This window comes from Ursus americanus, chromosome 23, assembly GCF_024610735.1.
Source record: "Ursus americanus isolate L20-20 chromosome 23, mUrsAme1.1.p, whole genome shotgun sequence".
Classification (NCBI taxonomy): Eukaryota; Metazoa; Chordata; class Mammalia; order Carnivora; family Ursidae; genus Ursus; species Ursus americanus.
This window is the reverse complement of record NC_142149.1, coordinates 36,199,850-36,220,604: the sequence shown is the minus strand read 5'-3', so window position 1 is coordinate 36,220,604 and position 20,755 is coordinate 36,199,850. Positions and strand designations below refer to the sequence as shown.

The 20,755-nt window shown below is 41.7% G+C and overlaps 1 protein-coding gene across 2 annotated transcripts; it reads left to right on the top strand.

The window, feature by feature from the left end:
• Positions 1-652: 652 nt before the first annotated feature.
• On the top strand, positions 653-19,456 carry LOC123777048 (schlafen family member 5-like). 2 transcript variants are annotated; one of them, XM_045773505.2, is made up of 5 exons: positions 653-779; positions 10,295-11,346; positions 12,332-12,457; positions 17,386-18,106; positions 18,460-19,456. In XM_045773505.2, the coding sequence occupies exons 2-5, from the start codon at positions 10,332-10,334 to the stop codon at positions 19,268-19,270; spliced, it is 2,673 nt and encodes an 890-aa protein (XP_045629461.1). In that variant the 5' UTR covers positions 653-779; positions 10,295-10,331; the 3' UTR covers positions 19,271-19,456. The 2 variants fall into 2 exon arrangements, with proteins under 2 accessions (XP_045629461.1, XP_087710735.1); XM_087854609.1 differs by lacking the exon at positions 653-779 and adding an exon at positions 817-980.
• The last annotated feature ends 1,299 nt before the right edge of the window (positions 19,457-20,755 follow it).

The following is a 20,755-nucleotide window of genomic DNA, read 5'->3' as shown; positions in this document are numbered from 1 at the left end:
TCGAACTGGAGTGGCGGCGGGCGGGGGAGGGGGGAGGACGCGAGAAAGCGGAGGCTTAATTTTCTGCCTCCCGCTCGACCCAATGCTCCCACTTCCTCACTTCCCGGGAACAGAGCCCCAGCCGCGATCCGACCGGAGTTTAGGGGCTGGAGGTGATGGAGGAGACACCTGCGGAGCGTGCCGCCGGAGCCTGGGCCGCCCGAGGAAGGGCTGGAGCCCGGCTAGGAAGGATTGGAGGACGTGGGGTTGCGCCCGGATCTCCCTCCCTCAGTGGGGGGAGGGTGAGAACTGTAAGCGTCAAAAAATCACCCACCCAGGCTCCTCAGTCGGTTAAGCGGCTGCCTTCGGCTCAGATTATGATCCCAGGGTCCTGGGCTGGAGCCCCGCGTTGGGCTCCCTGCTCAGCGGGGAGTCTGCTTCTCCCTCTCCTCCCAGCTCATGCTCCCCCCCCTCGCTCTGTCTCTCTCTCAAATAAATAAATAAAATCTTTAAAAGAAGAAGAAGAAGATCCCCCTCTCCCTCCAAAAACACCCCCACCTGCATCCACCCAAAGTAACCAAGGCTCTTGTCCTTGTAGAGCTGCGTTTCCGGGTCTACAGAAACGGTACTGGCGGGCTGTCCCACTGTTTCCCGCGCGGTGCCCCGCCCTGTGATGTATTGCTTAGTTCAGCTTATATAAGGCCCAGGGCCCCGCACAGTCAAGGTCTCGGTTGTGGACTTGGGAGGCTCCGTCGCCTTCTTCTGGAGTGAGGAGCTCTGCACAGTGGCAACCTTGGCGGGTAAGGAGTCCCCCGCGCTCGTTTGCATAGATCCTCCAAAAGCTCGGCTTCTTTCCCTCCCCAGGCCTGCGCGGGCTCCCCGAGCTCCCCTGAGCTCTTTTCCCGCTCGGGAGGTTTGGTCTGCTGTGCGTAGCAACTTCCAACGACAAGCGAGCAGTGGGGCATCGGGGAGCTGGGAGGCTGCGAACGCCCGGTGAGCAGGTGAGGAGAGAGAGGCGCGCGGCGTCACAGCCGAGATCTATCCAAACCGAGCTCGGTAAAATTTCCCCATTGTTCAAGAGCGCGAAGAACTTTCGAGGAAAGAACCAAATCAGTTTCCGGGGCTCCTGAAGGTGAAACCAGTGAGGTTGTGGCCTGGGGATAAATAGGGTCAGTGTCCATTTTATTACTAGAGGCTGTGTTCCGTGGATTCCTGTTAAGCCCCTGGCTTGCAATGTCAGTCTTCAAACAGTAACGGCATCGGGCAGGGTGGGAGGACTCCCGGAAGGGTCCGCGAAGCCCTGTATCCCCCATTAAGTGGCTAATAGAGCCCCCGTGGTTTCTGTCCACAGAGTCTAGGCTGCGGTGAGTGACTGTATTCCCCTTTTTTGCACACGACTATCGTAGGACCCAGAAGGGAATTCTAGAAGACGAGGGAGGGAGGGAGGGAGGGAGGGAGGGAGGGAGGGGATGCCGGACACGGTGGCCCCCCACTAATGGCAGAGCTCAGAGCGAAGCTTCTACAAGGAGGTGGGGGCCCTGGCTAATGTTGGCGGGACTATGCCTGCCTTACAAGGAAAGAGAAAGAGAAACTGGTTCCTCTTCAGTGTGTGGGCGGGGGGGTGGGGGGGGTGGAGTTCCTGTAGCCAGATGAGCAGCTAAGCGTGAGCGTCTGCTGTCCGAAGTGTTCCTTAAAATGTCACAAGGCTTTTCAACTCTTGTTTATTTTTTTTAAAGATTTTATTTACTTATTTGACAGAGACAGCCAGCGAGAGAGAACACAAGCAGATGGAGTGGGAGAGGAAGGAGCAGGCTCCTAGCCAAGGAGCGTGATGTGGGGCTCGATCCCAGAACGCTGGGATCACGCCCTAAGCCAAAGGCAGATGCTTAAAGACTGCGCCACCCAGGCGCCCCTTAACTCTTGTTTAAATAAGAAAGTTAACAATCCCAAGTTTTAGTACCTACTTGCAAATCAAAGAAGAGTGAAATATGATGATCGGTCCGGCCTGATTATGAAAATGCACAGGTGTTTATGCCTATCAGAAAACAAATCAATTTCAGTATTATTGTCATAGCAACAAGACATTAAGTATAAAACCATTCATAGTTATAGTATCTCTTCAGGCTAATGGACATGACCGTGGGGGGGCAGGGAGCAACAGTCTCTGAAGACCAGGTGTCTTCGAGGATTCCTCTGCTAGGGGAAAAAAAAATCTGCAAGGGCAACTTTATGAAATGGAATGCTTCCTGCTTTTATGCACCTGTATGGGAAGAGAGAGCATTTTCTCTCATTTTGCTGAGGTCATTATCACTGGCAGTTAGGAGGCCCTGCTCTTATCTACCCCAAGCACTAGATTGCCACGGAGAGGGGACTTGGCAGGACTGGTAAGGGCAAATTCATAATTTGCAAGGGAAAAGACAGGGTGGGATGGTTAATTGCTAGCAACCAAACATGGGACATAGCAAGGTGTCCATGTGGAGTATGCACAATTTGGGACTCCAGTACCTAATTCTATCAAAGATGTAGTTTCTATGGAACAATTTTAGTAATAGGAGGCACATCAATCGCCCACTGGTTTTTGAGCTAATTATACATATTATAAAAATATGTTTTACTTATTTTTTCACCATCATTCATGTATGTAATTTTTAATAGCTTTATTGGGGTATTAATGGCACAAAATAAACCGCACATATATTTCTTTAAGTAAGCTCTACGCCCAACATCAGGCTTGAAATCAGACCCCAAGAACAAAAGTCACATGCTCTACCAACTGAGCCAGCCAGGCACCCTAAACTGCACATATTTAAGGAGTACAAGCCGATCTGTTTTGATATGTGAAGCCAGCAATGCAGTCAAGATAGTGCACATAGCGTATCAACAAAAGTGCCCTTTTAGGACCCCTATCTCCCACACGTCTGTCCTTCCCACCACCCTGAGCCATGATTGATTGGTTTTCTGTCACTGTAGATTGATGGGCATTTTCTAGAAATTTATACAAATGGATGCACTCCACTTACACAAGTGGCTATGATGTGTACTGTTTTTTTTGTCTGGCTTTTTACACTCAGAATAATTATCTTGAGATTCAGTCATGTTGTAGGTACCCATAGTTCTCTTCTTTTCCTTGCTGAGAAGGATTCCATTATATGGATAACCCAAATTTGTTTCTGATAGTGGGCATTTGGGTTCTTTCTAATTTGTGGCTTCTACCAATCACATTCAGGTACAGGTCTTTGTAAGGACTTATGTTTTCATTTTTCATGGGGGAATACTTAGGTGTCAAATGGCTGAGTCATATGGTATGTGAAACTACCAAACTCTTTTCTAAAATGGTTGTATTTGTGTTTCTGCCAGAAGTGTGTGAGAGTTCCCTTTTCTCTGTATCCTCACCAATAGCTGGTACAGTTAGCCACTTCAGCCATCCCAATAATTGCGGAGTGCTATCTCATTGTCGTTTTAATTGGCATTTCCCTAATGACTGATGATGTTGAACAATCGTTCATGTACTTATTTGCTCTCCATATATCTTCTTCAGTGAAATATCTGTTCAAATATTTTATCCATTTTTAAATCGGGTTTTCTGTTTTCTTATTCTCCCCTTCCAAGGGTCTTATATCTACTCTAGATACAAATTTTTTCAGATATATCATTTGCAAACATTTTGTTCTGGTCAGGGACTTGTAAAAGAATGAATTCTTTTAACAGGTGTCTTTCAAAAAGATGTTCTTACAATCCAATATATATTAACTTTTTTCTTTTACATGTTGTACATTTAGTAACATCTCTAAAAAATGTTTGCCAAACCCAAGGTAAAAATATTTTCTCCTATGTTTTCCTCTAGAAGTTTTGAGGTTGAGAGGCTGAATGTATAAATGGACACTGGCCAGACCATATATAAGTACAGAACTCTTTTTCTTTTTTAAGGGAGAGAGAGGGCACATGAGGGGGCAGGGAGGGAAAGGGAGAGAAAATCTTAAGCAGGCTCCACCCCTGGCACAGAGCTCCACACTGGGCTGGATCTCATGACCCTGAGATGCTGACCTGAGCCGAAATCAAGAGTTGGTCACTTAACTGAGCCACCCAGGCGCCCCTAAACACAGAACTGTTTTTTTTAGCAATCATTTTTTAAGTAATAATATTTTTTTAATTATATTATGTTAGTCACCATACAGTACAACCCTAGTTTTTGATGTAAAGTTCCATGATTCATTACTTGTGTATAACACCCAGTGCACCATGCAATATGTGCCCTCCTTACTACCCATCACCAGTCTATCCCATTCCCCCACCCCCCTCCCCTCTGAGGCCCTCAGTTTGTTTCCCAGAGTCCATAGTCTCTCATGGTTCATTCCCTTCTGTTTACCCCCCCCCCTTTCTTCTTCCCTTTCTTTTCCTACTGATCTTCCTACTTCTTATGTTCCATAAATGAGTGAAACCATATGATAATTGTCTTTCTCTGCTTGACTTATTTCGCTTAGCATTATCTCCTCCAGGCCCATCCATGTTGCAGCAAATGTTGAGAAGTTGTTCTTTTTGATGGCTGAGTAATATTCCATTGTATATATGGACCACAACTTCTTAATCCAGTCATCTGTTGAAGGGCATCTCGGCTCCTTCCATGATTTAGCTATTGTGGACAATGCTGCTATGAACATTGGGGTGCATATGGCCCTTCTCTTCACTACCTCTGTATCTTTGGGGTAAATACCCAGTAGCACAATGGCTGGATCATAGGGTAGCTCAATTTTTAACTTTTGAAGGGACCTCCATGCTGTTTTCCAGAGTGTACCAACTTGCATTCCCACCAACAGTGTAGGAGGGATCCCCTTTCTCCACATCCTCTCCAACAATTGTTGTTTCCTGCCTCGTCAATTTGTGCTATTCTAACTGGCGTAAGGTGGTATCTCAGTGTGGTTTTGATTTGAATTTCCCTGATGGCTAATGATTTTGAACATTTTTTCATGTGTCTGTTAGTCATTTATATGTCTTCATTGGAAAAGTGTCTGTTCATATCTTCTGCCCATTTTATGATTTGTTTATTTGTTTCTTGTGTATTGAGTTTGAGAAGTTCTTTGTAGATCTTGGATACCAGTCTTTTATCTGTAGTGTCATTTGCAGACAGCTACATGCAAAAGAATGAAACCTGACCACTCTCTCACACCACACACAAAGGTAAACACAGAACTCTTGACCCACAATGCTGCTGCAACCACCTCTGGAAGCCAAACCACAACCCTGGCAGCAAAAGTGGTCAGGACTTGTTTTTTTTCTTTTTAATTTTGAGATTTATTTACTTATTTGAGAGAGAGAGAGAGAGAGAGAGAGAGTGCCCACAAGGGTGGGGATGGGAATAGGGCTGAGAGAGAGGGAGAGAAAAACTCACACTGAACACAGAGTTGATAAGCGGCTCCATCTCAGGACCCTATCATGACCTGAGCTGAAACCCAAATGTCGGTAACTTAACTGACTCCACCACTCAGGCGCCCTAGGACTTAGTTAATAACTTCCTGCTTCTCTAATATTTGCCTCCGCTTCCAACTCAGAGTGAAACAAAGAAAGCTCAACAGGCCCCCAAACCAGTCACAGAAGATGTCCCACTTCTAGTAAGCTCTCTTCCAGTTTCCCTAGAACACCAACCTCAAAGAGCATCCCTGAGCCTCCTCTGTCTCTCTCGCGCTCACTATAAAGCTTTCCCTTTCCTCTGCCTGCTTTTGAGTCTCTGCCATCCCAAGCGAGGGCGGCTGAATCCCTTGTTACAGTGAGCTCTGCATAAATAGCCTCTCATTATTGTCATTTGGGCAGAATTCACTTATCCACATAGTTCCAGGTGTTACATTTAGGTCTATGACACATTTAAAATACATTTTTGTAAATGGTGTCAAATAGGAATTCATTTCTTTCGTATGTGGATATCCAATTGTTTCAATCCTATTTGTTGAAAAAAATTACACTTGTTATCCGTATAGATGCGGGTGTATTTCCAGACTCTTTATTCCATGACTCTATTTATTTGTCTTTATACTGGGTCTACACTATCTTGGTTACTGTAACTGTGCAATGAGTTAATTAATTGAAATCAGTTGATGTTAGTATTCCGGTTTTATTCTTCTTTGAGTGTTAAATCTTTAAACTATCTTACATATTTACCCTTGTAGTTACCGTTTCCAGTGGTCTTCCTTGCTTTGTGTATATTCATTTTCCAACTAGTATCATTTCCCTCCTGACTGAAGACTTTCTTCACCATTTCTTTTTTTTTTTTTAAAGAATTTATTTATTTATTTGACAGAGAGAGATAACCAGTGAGAGAGGGAACACAGGCAGGGGGAGTAGGAGAGGAAGAAGCAGGCTCCCAGCAGAGGAGCCTGATGCGGGGCTCGATCCCAGAACGCTGGGATCATGACGAGCCGAAGGCAGACGCTTAACCGCTGTGCCACCCAGGTGCCCCTTCTTCACCATTTCTTACATTGCATTCTTAATAAATTCTTTAAGCTTTTATATGTCTGAGAAAGTTTTTATTTCACTTTTTTTTAAAGATTTTATTTATTTATTTGACAGAGAGAGACAGCCAGCGAGTGAGGGAACACAAGCAGGGGGAGTGGGAGAGGAAGAAGCAGGCTCCCAACGGAAGAGCCTGATGTGGGGCTCGATCCCAGAATGCCGGGATCACGCCCTGAGCCAAAGGCAGACGCTTAACGACTGCGCCACCCAGGCGCCCCTATTTCACTTTTTTTGATTAATTTTTAAAATTTAGACGAAACTCCTATAACAAAATTTAACCATTTTCAAGTGAACAAATCAGCAGCATTTAGTATATTCACAATACTGTACAACCACTGTCTCCATCAAGCTTCAACACATTTTCACCACACCCGGAAAAAACCTAACTCCTCACCATTCCCCTGTTTCCCTAGCCCTTGGCAATCAACCATCTTCTTTCTGTTTCAATGATTTTATCCATTCTGGATATTTCTCATAAATGAAATTTTATGTGACTGTCGTAGTTCAGGCTGCTACGACAAAAATACCACAGACTGGGAGGTTTACACAACAAATGTTTATTTATCACAATTCTGGAGGCTGGGAAGTCCAAGATGAAGGTGCTGGCAGATCTGGTATCTGATGAGGATACTCTTCCTGGTTTGCAGACAGCTGCCATGGTACAAAGAGCAGAGAGCAAGGAAGCAAGCTCTCTTGTGTCTCTTCTTCTAAAGGCACTAATCTCATCATGAGGGCTCTGCTCTAATTACCTCGAGTTACCCCTTAAAGGCCCCACCTGCTGATCCATCCCAGTAAGGGTTAGAGTATCAACATATGAATTCTAGGGGGACATAAACATACAGTCCATAGCACTGACCTTTTGTGTCTGGCTTCTTTCACTTAGCATAATGTTTTCAAGGTTCGTCCGTGTTGAAGCCGGTATCAGTACCTCATTCCTTTTTATGGCTGAAAAATATTCTGTCGAATGGATTGTAGGACATTTTGTTTATCCATTCATCTGCTGATAGACATTTGAGTTATTTCCACCTGTTGGCTATTGTGAATAGTTCTGCTATGAGCATTCATGACCTATTTGAGTCTAGGGGATTTGAGTACCTGTTTTCCATTCTGTTTGGTATGTACTTAAGAGTAGAATTGCTGGGTCATGTGGTAATTCTGTTTAAATTTTTGAAGAATCTCCAAACTACTTTCCACAATGGCTACATCATTTTACATTCCCACCAGCAGCGTATACTGATCCCAATTTCTCTAAATCCTCACTGACACTTGTTATTTTCCTTTTATCACCACCATTATCATCACCACCACCACCACCACCACCATCATGATCATCGCCAACCCAATAGGTGCAAGGTCGTATCTCACTGTGGTTGTGGTTTGCATTTCCCTAACGATTAATAATATTGAGCACCTTTTCATATGCTCATTGGCCTTTGTACCTCTTTGGAGAAATATCTATTCAGGTCCTTTGTCCATTTAAAAAATTGGATGGTTTTTTTGTTGTTAACTGAATTTTTGAAAGATATTCTCCCTGGGTATAGAACTCAAGGTTCATAGTTTTCTTTTTTTCTTTCAATGGTTTAAAGATGCTGATCCATTATCCTCTTGCTTTGTTTCTGAGAAAAAATTCTAACATCATCCTTTGTTTTTCTGTACGTAATGTAGCTTTCTTCTCTGGTTGCTTTTAAGATTTTTTCTTTATCATTGGCTTTGACCAACTAAATTATGATGCACTTTGGTGTCACGTTCTTCGTGCTTCTAGTGCCTGGAGCTTGTCGAATATCTTGGATCTTGATCTTAATTTTTTACCAGTTACATCAGATTTGGGAATTTTCCAGCCATTATTTCTTTTGAAATGTTTTTGTTGTTTTAGACAGGAGAGTACTCTGGTTCCTGGTACTCTGTTCTGTCTGGGACTGGAAGTCTCATAGATGTAATTTCAAAAGTCATAGTTTCATAAGACATAGTGAAAAAATCAGTGGCCCTTTATTCTGCCCCCTTTTTCTTTCTTTCTTTCTTTCTTTCTTTCTTTCTTTCTTTCTTTCTTTCTTTCTTTCTTTCTTTCTTTTTTTTTAAAGATTTTATTTATTCGACAGAGATAGAGACAGCCAGCGAGAGAGGGAACACAAGCAGGAGGAGTGGGAGAGGAAGAAGCAGGCTCATAGCAGAGGAGCCTGATGTGGGGCTCGATCCCATAATGTCAGGATCACGCCCTGAGCCGAAGGCAGACGCTTAACCACTGTGCCACCCAGGCGCCCCTCTGCCTCCTTTTTCTGCTCGCTAGGCAAACTCTTGCCTCTTTGGCTTTTTCTTTCAGCAATTTTAAATATACTTCTAAGCAACATGCTCATGCTCACACACCACCCATGCCCTTTTTTGGATACTGTCTATTTCTAGAGCTGATGACCTCGCTCCGCCACACTTCACTACCCCTCTCTCCCCATGTCCTGCCGGTACAATGATATCATCATTTCTGATCAGAACAATGTTCAGAGCTGATATTATTATGACTGTCATTTTGTTTACAGCTATGCCATATCATGGCTTATGGTTATGTTTTCTTTCTTTATACTATTTTTCATTTTAAACTTAGAGTTATTGTCTTATCTTTGTGTTTACATATTTTCCAAAGTCCCTATTACTCATCCACCCCCAAACTCTCTGCCTCTTCAGCTGACTAACTCATCAAGCAGTCCATCAGTTGTAGAGTCTCACGCGCCACCCGCTGAAGCCTGCTTGCCATTTTGCACCACCATTCTGACTGGTGACCTCTAGACCTGCCCCACAGCTATCACTCTGGGGTCTCCCTTCCCACTTGCCCAGGGGATTTTGTTTGCTTCTCTCTTGGGTTGCATCTTTTGTTCCCTGCATCCAGCTTTTGAGGAAGGAAGTTGAGGGGGGTGTCAGATAGCATGACAGGTTGGTTCACAGCAAAGTATCCCTTGATGGGGGATTGTGTAATGATGTGTGAGTTGGTCTAGTTCCTCCTTCTCTTTCCTCAGTTGCCAGAGAAGAATCAAAGATTGGCAGCTGTGGGGCTGTGCATCGCTCACACTTGCCCTTCTGTCCTGCAGTGTGGTTGCAAAGATGGTGTGTCTGCACACTGTCACTCAGCTTCACCTCTTTTGGGGCTCCTTGTTGACAGGTGAAGTTTAGGAAATGTCAAAAGCCCATCTCTACCTGCCAGCTTGGTTGATCCAAACAGTCAATAATTTTTCTGTTTCAAAAAATTATATATATACTTATATTTAATTTATATGTATTTTTTCATGACATGAGAACTGCTTGGACCAGGGAAAGCTAAAGGGTCTGTTTTATAGGAACAATGACAAATCACCAACGCAGTCAGATTTGCTCCTTCTTCAAATTGGACTATAAAATAATCCGAGAATTGCCCAGGTATCAATGGAAGGAGAAAGAGCACCAAGAAAAGCAATAAACATCAGCACAGCCCAGAGACACCAGTGAAAGCTTTCCCATTTGCATCCCAGCTCCAGCCCTCCTGTATCTACAATTTCTTGTTTCCTGCAGGTGATCTGGGAGACATTGCCACTCAGAGATCTGGCACAAACAGTTACTAAAGTCACAGCATTAAAAATAGCCACTTTATCATTTCTCTGGTGGTAGTGGGCTTCCAGCAGACTTAGCTTCTCTGCCTGTCCTCCACACTTATTTCCTGCATGAGCCTGGCTTCAAACTCTGTGGGCATAAAGGAAGTGACCAATTTCAGAAAAGTGGCCTCGAACTGTCGGTTTTCCCACTTCCCCTATTCTTGTCCTATTCTCATGGTTCTATCTCTCTGTTTATTTTTTAGGAGAACCTTCCAGGGTAAGAATAGGACAAGTGCTAAGATGAGTGTCAAGGTGGAGTTGGAAACAAACTTTGCTGAATGTGTCTTAAATGCAGGAAAAATCATCCTTGGGAATAAGCAAAGGAATGAAATGAACCCTCAATTGCAGAAGAAACAGAATAAAATCATCGTGAATGCAATATGTGCTCTGCTGAATTCTGGTGGTGGAGTGGTCAAGGCTGAGATTGAGAACAAAGACTACAATTTTGAAATCCATGGAGTAGGACTGAAAATGCCTTCAATTTTTAAAGGCTATTTAGATGAGATGCAGCAGGGAGACCTCTTTTTGATTTTTGTAAAGTCATGGAACGCCGAGGCCTCTGGTGTACGACTGGCAACCTTGTCCTCCAATTTGTACCACAGATACAGAACATCAAATGATGTCATGAATTCTCAGGAAGCACTGGCGTTCCTCAAAGGGAGATCTCAGACTCTTGTGAATACTAATGATTCCAATTCGTTAAGTCCCCAGAAAGTTCAGGTTGGTGTACAAAATGATGGTAACATAAGGGCCTCAGCTGCTGCTTTATTTGCTAGAACTCGCCTTCAGTTCCTAGAAAAGCTCAACTTCACTAAGTCCCTCCATGTTGAATTTAAAATGTTCTCAACAGAGGTGTCCCAGTGCTTTAATGAGAGTCTCCCCAGTTGTGTTTCTGCATTTGCAAACACCGAAGGAGGGTATATATTTTTTGGTGTGCATGATGAGACCCGTCAAGTCATTGGATGTGAAAAGGAGAAAATAGATCTTGCCACCTTGAGTCATTCTATTGATTACTGTATTAGGAACCTACCTGTCCATCATTTCTGTACACAGAGGTGTGAGATAAAATATGCTGTCAAATTCCTTGAAGTGCACAATCAAGGGGTCCTCCATGGATATGTCTGTGCAGTCAAGGTGGAACGATTTTGTTGTGCAGTGTTTGCCAAAGTGCCAAGCTCCTGGCAGGTGAAGGACAATCGTGTGAAACAGCTGGCTACAAAGGAATGGATAGCTTGGATGATGGAAGCCGACCCAGGTCAGGGAGCAGAATCTGCAACGATTGCAATGTTTGCTGGGGGCAGGGGGGAGAGGTGGGGAGGGAGGAAGGGGGGTATTTAGAATCTAGGGAAAGAGAGGTACTCTCTGAATTGCAGATGCCTGACTTATTATTTTCAATAGATACAGTTGGTAGGTCACTGCCCTTCATTTCCTCTGCCCATCTTGAATACCCGGCATTTGACAAAAAGATGTTGCTCTGGGCTAGTAGACCTACTAGAGGTTGGTTCAGAGGGCTGTCTGACCTAGTAATTTTTATTTTCATACCCTTTCTTGTGTTCATATTCAGGTCTCTTCTTTTCCTTTCTGATATGAATTCATTTAATTATTTAGGAAATTCCTTTTCATGTGTACGTATGTGTCCTCTTTAACTTACTGCCACTTTCCCCTGCCTTTCCATTCTTGTGCCCTGGATTAAATAAACATTCTCCCTTTCTCATTGCCCCACTTCCATTCTGAAACCAAATACAACCAATCCGTGGCTGGCCCCCTCCTTTCTGATTTTTCCTTTTCAGAGCCAACGTGTGATGCTAACCAGAGTAAGTGTTGGTGATGTGGATTCCCCTTGGAAAAGGGAAGCCCAAGATGAAATAAGACAAAATAAATTAATGGTAACTTCTTCAGAAGTCCAGAAAAACAAAGTCCATTTCAGAGTCTTCTCAGAAACCTGTATCTATTGACCCTTATACCTTCTAATCCTGTATTTAAAAATACATTCTAAAAATATAAAGTTTGTTTCAATACAATTAAAATTAAAAATGAAAACTATTGCTCCATACTAGTATCTCCCTTCCCTCCCCCAAGATATCAGTAGGCTTTCCTAAGCTGACTTAGGATGTAGGCACAAGGATCTGTGGGCTAGAGCTTTGAGTTCCAAGATGAAATGAAAGTCTTTGCAACATGGCTCAGCTATAAGTTGGTGTCTGCCTTTTTGCATATTGAACTCTTGCTTCTTGTTTCCTAAGATCTTTCCAGATTTTCTGAGATGGTCCTTGCACTGAGTTTGTCATCCACCACACCCCGTAGCAGGACTGTGTGCACTCATAAGAATTTGGAATGTCTGAAAGAACAGCAAAAACGTTACTTTCCAGGTAATTCATCTCTGGTTGCTTTGGAATGTATTGGTTGTTCATTCATATGCAAAAAAGAATAAAACTGGACTTCAATTTATATTATATAAATAGCATATTTATATAAATCAATTCCAGAAGGTTTAAGGACTTAAATGTCAGGAACAAGACTTTTGAACTTTTAGAAGGAGATGTAGATGTCCATGAATAATTTTGTGTCATTGAGGTAGGAAAGGATTTCCTAAACTAGATGTAAAAGTATTAACCTTAAATGAAAGGATTTATAAGTTTCACTACATTAACATTAAGAACTTCTGTTCCTCAGGGGCGCCTGGGTGGCACGGCGGTTAGGCATCTGCCTTTGGCTCAGGGTGTGATCCCGGCGTTGTGGGATCGAGCCCCACATCAGGCTCCTCCGCTGTGAGCCTGCTTCTTCCTCTTCCACTCCCCCTGCCTGTGTTCCCTCTCTCGCTGGCTGTCTCTATCTCTGTCGAATAAATAAATAAAATCTTAAAAAAAAAAAAAAAGAACTTCTGTTTCTCAAAAGATACCTTAAAGAGAGTGAAAAGATTCAACTAGAAGAAGACTGCAAATCCATGTAGCTGACAAAGGATTGGTATCAAGAATATAGAAAGAAGTTACACAATTTTTTGAAAGGACAAACCACCCAGTAGACAAATGAACAATAGTTATAAAGGTATATTTCTCAGAAGAGGAAACACATATGTCCAATAAACTTAGGAAGAGATGTTCAACACATCAGCAATGAGCGAAATGCACTTGAAAACCACAAGTAGATACCATCTTACACCATTTAATTGAAATATCAGATGTTGGAGAGGTTGTGAGTAACAGAATCTTCTGTACATTGCTGCTATGAATTTGGTGGGCTTAATCCCTTTGGGAAACAAGTTTAGCATTACCTTATATAGTTGGTCATTTGCATACACTATCAGTTAGCAATTCTTTCTAGTTTCTAGAGCAAACTGTGTACATGGGCATCAGAAGATGTATGTAATTGGAGAGATCCCTGTGACTGCTCATAGATTACTATTTGTAATAGCCTCAAACAGGAAACAACCAAATTATCTGTTGTCACAACAATGGATAAATATATTGTAGTATATTCACATAGTGGAATATAATTCAGTGGTGAAAATGAATGTACTACAAATATATGTAAGCACAAGGCTGAATCTGAGTGATATGTAAGTACATCTTGGCATGACCTTACTCATAGATTTACCCAATTCTTTTATTGATTGTATAGTGTTTCATAGTATTCATAAACATGGATGTTGTTAATTTTAGTTACTTTTATTGTGAAATATGTTATACATACAGAAACTGCGTAGAACAAAGGTATAACTTAATAAATAATCACTGAGGAGCACCTGGCTGGCTCAGTTGGGGAAGCATGTGACTCTTGATCTCAGGGTTGTGAGTTTGAGCCCCACGGTGGGTGTAGAGGTTATTTAAATAAATAAAACTTTAAAAAATTATTATGCAGTGAATCCTGTGTAACCACCACCTAGGTTAAAAAAAAATAGAACTTTGCAAACACCCCCGCTACGACTTCTTTAACCAATCCTTACTTTGATGGAATTTTATATATCTAATTTTTTCTATTTTATTTTTTAAAAGATTTTATTCATTAATTTGACAGAGAGAGACATCCAGCGAGAGGGGGAACACAAGCAGGGGGAGTGGGAGAGGAAAAAGCAGGCTCCTAGCGGAGGAGCCTGATGTGGGGCTCGATCCCAGAACACTGGGATCACGCCCTGAGCCAAAGGCAGCCGCTTAAGGATTGCGCCACCCAGGAGCCCCTATTTTTTTTCTATTTTAAACAGTGCTACAATATACATTTTTCTAAAAATGCCTTGAGGTGTCGTTTAAAGATAAATTCCAAGTAGTAACAATCGTTTGTAAATTTAGGTGAACAATGCCAAATTGTAATTCAAAACATACACCAAATACACTTGCCCCAAATGGTATTATCATGGCATTTCTCTTCTAGAAGAAGCTTAGAATCATTTTGTTCCACCAAAAACAGAAGGACAAGTTGAGATTATTTTGATGGCAACTATATGATACTGATAAATGATTTGGGGGAAGAATTGCCATTTTACAACAGTGAATTTTCTTATAGTTGAACATGGAATGTTTGGCCATTTATTAGAGTCTTCTTTTACTATATTTCGTCAAACTTAAGAAAACAATATTACATTATTATTTTATTTACCACTAAAAAAGAAAATATTACCAATTAAATTAGAAGATGTATCTTGATTTCAGAGATGTTAAAGTACATTTATAATCAGCAAAATATGATACATCTCTCAATTGTTTCAAAGTTTTATCTGTATTGTTACTACACGTGTTAAATTTTATTCTCAGAATGATAAGTCAGTCAGCAATAGACAAATATCATATGTCACTCCTAGGTGGAACTTAAGAAACAAAACAAAGAAAAAAAGAGACAAACCAAAAAACAGACTTTTAATGACAGAGAACAAACTGGGGGGAGAGGGGGATGGGTGAAATAGATGAGAGGGATTAAGAGTATATTTATCATAATAAACACCAAATATAGAATTGTTGAATCACTATGTGGTACACCTGAAACTAATAATAACACTGTGTGTTAACTACAGTAGAATTAAAAAATTTTTTAATTTATTACTAGACTGAGATCTTTGTATGATAATAATTTCTGATTGTGAATTGCTGGCATGTGGGAATGATCTTAGTTTAAAAAATATAAATTACACCATTTCCAGACATTATACTTAATAATCTTACTAATGCAAAAACAAAGATAATTTTGAACTAATTTTTCCTATATTTATACATGTTATTTCTTTACTTGGTTTAATTCACTGGCCAACAATTCCAAAATGATGTCAAATCAAAATAGTAAGAGGAGACACCCTTAGTTTAGTTCACTTTTTTTTTTTTTAAGTACGCTCCACACCAAGCAGGGAGCCCAATGTGGGGCTTGAACTCATGACCCTGAGATCAAGACCCGAGCTGAGATCAAGAGTCAGATGCTTAACCAATTGCGCCACCCAGGCATCCCTAGTTGATTCCACTTTAATAGAAAATAACTTCGGTATTTGAGCCCAGGCAAACTGTACTGGTGTGTCCAATTACTTGCTGAATACTCAATGTACCACAGGCATCCCAAACTGAGCATTTCCAAAATCAATCTTCCACTCTGACAATCTTTTATTTCTTCTGTATATTCTGCATATTATTCTGTATTAAACATTCTTTTTCTGCCATTTCTTCCGCATTATCTCTATGAATTGAAGAGTCCATCCTGCATCCAGCCAAGCACAGAAATCTGTATTCATCCTTGTCTCTTCCGCCTACCCTGAATTCAAAACTCAAATTTTGTGTGTATTTGATTTTTTTTTCTGGGGCAAAGGTTCATAGATTTGCTTAGATTCCAAATTTGGGCTTGTGATGCCAAAAGGTTTAAGAACCTTTTTTTATACATATAAAAAAGCCAAAACTCTTTTTCAAAAAGCTTATTAATACTTAAAATTTTTAATTCTTTTAAAAATTAATTTTTAAAATGTACATATAAAATGGACTTTTTATTATACAGTTCTAAGAGTTTTTAATGTATAGATTCATGTAACCACCACCAGAGTTAAGATACAGGATAATTCCATCACCCAAAAAAGACCCCTTCACACTGCCCCTTCGTGATCGAACTCTCCAATCCCTAGCCCTTAGCAGCCATTGATCTGTTTTCCATGCTTATCATTTTGCTTTTCACAGAACGTCACATAGGACATATCCTATAGTTTATAACCCTTACTAGACTTTTTCCCAGATTTATGGGGATATAACTGACATTTAACATCATGTATAAGGTGTACAGCGTGATTTTTTTTTCTTTTTAAAGACTTTATTTTTTTAAGTAATCTCTACAACCAATGTGGGTTTCGAACTTGTAACCCCAAAATCAAGACTTGCATGCTCCACCAACGCAGCCAGCCAGGCACCCCAGCGTGATTTTTTTCATACATGTATACATTGCAAAATGATGATCACAATAAGGTTAATTAACATATCCATCACTTCACATAATAACTGAGGATGTGTGTGTGTGGTGAGAACATTTACATTCTCTCTTAGCAACCTACAGATATATAACACAGTATTATTAACACTAGTCAGCGTTGCCAGGTGTTAGGATGACACTATAATGACTTTGTCCCCATCCTCATCTCCTCCTTTGTGTTTTTCACTTTATTTTTTATTTTTTTTAAAGATTTTATTTATTTATTTGACACAGTTAGAGACAGCCAGCGAGAGAGGGAACACAAGCAGGGGGAGTGGGAGAGGAAGAAGCAGGCTCATAGCGGAGGAGCCTGATGTGGGGCTCGATCCCGTAACGCCAGGATCACGCCCTGAGCCGAAGGCAGACGCTTAACCGCTGTGCCACCCAGGCACCCCTGTGTTTTTCACTTTAGATATCACAACACATATCACCCTTGGAGGTGCCTGCATGGACCTTGCTGTTTCTTGTCTCCGTGCTTTACTCATGAGTCCCCTTTTGCTTGTGTCTCTATTCTCCCATCCTTCAGAGGGCTAACTCACAGCCATCCCTTAAGAAGCAGCTTGGGTGTCTCTTTCTTCATAAAGACTTTCATATTTTCTTTTTCCCAAGGTGTACCTCTCATAGGTGATTGCATAATGCTCTGTGCACTTCTTTCCCATTGCATTTACCACTTTGCATAATTATTGTTTGTTTCTGTTATGCCAGTCAATTATCAGCTCCATCAGACTGGGAATTGCTTGATCTTTTCATTAGTGATGCATCCTAGTTCTGATACATGGTTGGGCCCAAATATGGATTGAATCTATTACATATAATGATGATTACTAGCTTGTCTGGAGATTCTCTAATTTATTCCAATTCTTTTCCTGTTTAGTAATATCAGACAGAGTGGTGTATACTCCAGAAAACCTCTACAAGGAACTGTTCTCAAAACATAAAGGACTCAGAGACTTAATAAATAAGGAAATGCGCCCTTTCTCTCAAGGAATATTGATTTTTTCTCGAAGCTGGGCTGTGGACTTGGGTCTGCCAGAGAAGAAGGGGGTAATCTGTGATGCTCTTCTGCTTTCCCGGAACAACATCCCGCTCCTTTACACCATCCTCAGTGAGTGCGACGCAAGCTGGAAGGACAATTCTGTGATAGTCGCCCGCACCTTAAAGCAGAAGCTGGTGAACACAGGTGGCTACACTGGGAAATTGTGCATCACTCCCTTGGTCTTCCTGCTGAATCCTGATAGAACAGCAGAGACTCTTCATGGTTCAGATTTGCAAATTTACCCCGAGTCCTATAACCTTAAAACCACCCAGGACATGGAAGCTCTGTTACAGTCCCTTGTGATAGTCTTGCTTGGGTTCCGATCTTTCTTAAGTGAAGAGCTGGGCTCTGAGGTTTTGAACATACTCACAGATAAACAGTATGAGTTGCTGTCAAAGAACATTCGCGTAACCAGAGAGCTGTTTGTTCATGGCTTACCTGGATCAGGGAAGACCATCGTGGCTCTTAGGATAATGGAGAAGATCAGGAATGTGTTTCACTGTCAACCAAGTGACATTCTTTACATCTGTGAAAATCAGCCCCTGAGGAAGTTTGTGAGGTATGCAGTCTAACTACATCCATTTTCTTTTTTTGGAGTAACTTTGACTGGTTTGGCTTTAAGTTCACGTGCTAAAATTCATATTGTATTTACTATGTCCTGAAGAGTTTAAGAGTAGAATTGATGGGTGCCTGGGTGGCTCAGTTGGTTAAGCCTCTGACTCTTGATTTCAGCTCAGGTCATGATCTCAGGGTCATGAGATGGGCCCTACATTGGGTTCTGCACCGGATGTGAAGTCTGCTTAAGATTCTTGCTCTCTCTCTGCCCCTTACCCCTCTTAAAAAAAAGAAAAGAGTAGAATTGGCTTCCTTTGTTTGAGTGGGGAAACTTGACTGTGTTTCTTACATTTTCAGCAAGAAAAACATCTGCCAGGCAGTGACCCGGAAAACCTTCATGAAAAATGACTTTCAAAAGATTCAGCACATCATCATTGACGAAGCTCAGAATTTCCGCACTGAAGACGGAGACTGGTATGAGAAGGCAAAAGACATCACTCAGAGAGAAAATGGTTGCCTGGGAATTCTCTGGATCTTTCTGGACTACTTTCAGACCAGCCACTTGAGCCACAATGGCCTCCCTGACCTTGCAGCCCAATACCCAAGAGAAGAGCTCACCAGAGTGGTCCGCAATGCAGATCCAATAGCCAACTACCTACAAGAAGTAATGCATGAGGTCAAAGAAAATCCTCCACCTAACATCCCCCTGGGGTCCCTGGAGATGGTTCATAAAGCTAAATGGGCTCAGGGCATTCCAGGCAACTTCGAGATTATGGAGTACTCGGACTTGGAAGAGATGGTGGTCCAAGTAGCAGAGAAATGTCAGTTTCTCTTTAGGAATGGTTATTCTCCCAAGGACATTGCTGTGCTTTTCAGCAAAGCAAGTGAAGTGGAAAAATACAAAGATAAGCTTCTAAGAGCAATGAGGAAAAGAAAAATATCTCAGCTCAATGAGGAATCTGATCTGTTAGTACAGATCAAGGATGCATCAGATATCACGGCCAATCACATTGTGTTGGATAGTGTCCGACGATTTTCAGGCCTGGAAAGAAACATCGTGTTTGGGTTCAATCCAACAGCTGCTGAGCCAGCTGTTTTCCACAATCTTCTGCTCTGTCTGGCTTCCAGGGCAAAGAAACATCTCTATATTCTAAAGGTTTCTATTTGACAGGAAGATCCCAGTCTAAGAAACAATTAGGTAGCTCTCATCTGTAGTTAACCATGAAACTATGTGACATACAAGCAGAGAAAGACAATTATCATATGATTTCTCTCATCTATGGAACATAAGAACTAGGATGATTGGCAGGGGAAGAAAGGGATAAAGAAAGGGGGGGTAATCAGAAGGGGGAATGAAACATGAGAGACTATGGACTATGAGAAACAAACTGAGGGCTACAGAGGGGAGGGGGGTGGGGGAATGGGATAGGCTGGTGATGGGTAGTAAGGAGGGCACGTATTGCATGGTGCACTGGGTGTTATACGCAAGTAATGAATCATCGAGCCTTACATCGGAAACCGGGGATGTACTGTATGGTGACTAACATAATATAATAAAAAATCATTAAAAAAAAAAGAAACTATGTGACATAAACATTTAATCATCAAATATTTAATGAGAACTCACTCTGAGCCACATATTCTTCTAGGTGCGGGGGGTGGTGGGTTAGGGATAGGGTAGCAAATAAGATAGACAAGATTCCTTCTTTGGGGCAGAGGCAAGTCACAGACAAGTAAACCAATACAAGTACAAGAATTTCAGAGAGTTAAGGGGCGCCTGGGTGGCACAGCGGTTAAGCGTCTGCCTTCGGCTCAAGGCGTGATCCCGGCATTATGGGATCGAGCCCCACATCAGGCTCTTCCGCTATGAGCCTGCTCCTTCCTCTCCCACTCCCCCTGCTTGTGTCCCCTCTCTCGCTGGCTGTCTCTATCTCTGTCGAATGAATAAATAAAATCTTTAAAAAAAAAAAAGAATTTCATAGAGTTAAAAGGGACATCAGAGTAGTAATCAGAGGGGCCTGAGATACAGAGACTCTGTGTGTGTGTGTGTGTGTGTGTGTGTGTGTGTGTGTGTGTGTGTGTGTGTGTGTGTGTTGGTTATTCACGGTGGTTGGGGAAGTGCTTAGTGAGGGAAGAAGTCATGAGAGGATCTTTGAGCCATATGTGCCAGGCAGACTGATATTTTCACTATTTTTTCAACATTTTCACTCTTTTTAATACAGTACTGCACAGAAATCTTGAGTATGATGTGCTGGGAGAGTATGAAGGGTGGAGAGGGGTCATGTGTCTTTCCTTTTACGAGCCAGGAATGGTTGTACGATATTTCAAAATGTAAGAGCACAAGGTACAACTTGTAATTTCTTCCAGAACCATATTTAATTATTCTTTTCCATTTTATGGTGTTAGTAATTCTGATCGCTATCTTTTAAAATACTTTATGCATGTCTTTTGGTTATCTGGAATCTCAGCTCTTTAGGTCTGCTTTAGTATTGTTCCTATGGAGAATCTTGGTCATGGCATGAAGGTAAGATTTCCACAATTCCCCAGGGAGACACGTCGTGTTTTATTTATTAAGTTTTTTTTTAAAGGGTCCCTAAGAAGAGAAATGTACTGGAATCAAAAGTTACATTTTGCTTTTCATTTAATTTAATAG

Excerpts from the sequence above, each read along its gene's own strand:
- LOC123777048 (XM_045773505.2), top strand. The coding sequence starts at position 10,332 with ATGAGTGTCAAGGTGGAGTTGGAAACAAACTTTGCTGAATGTGTCTTA. Across the intron at positions 11,347-12,331 it reads GATGATGGAAGCCGACCCAG|ATCTTTCCAGATTTTCTGAG; the intron begins GTCAGGGAGCAG and ends TTGTTTCCTAAG. Across the intron at positions 12,458-17,385 it reads GCAAAAACGTTACTTTCCAG|TAATATCAGACAGAGTGGTG; the intron begins GTAATTCATCTC and ends TTTCCTGTTTAG.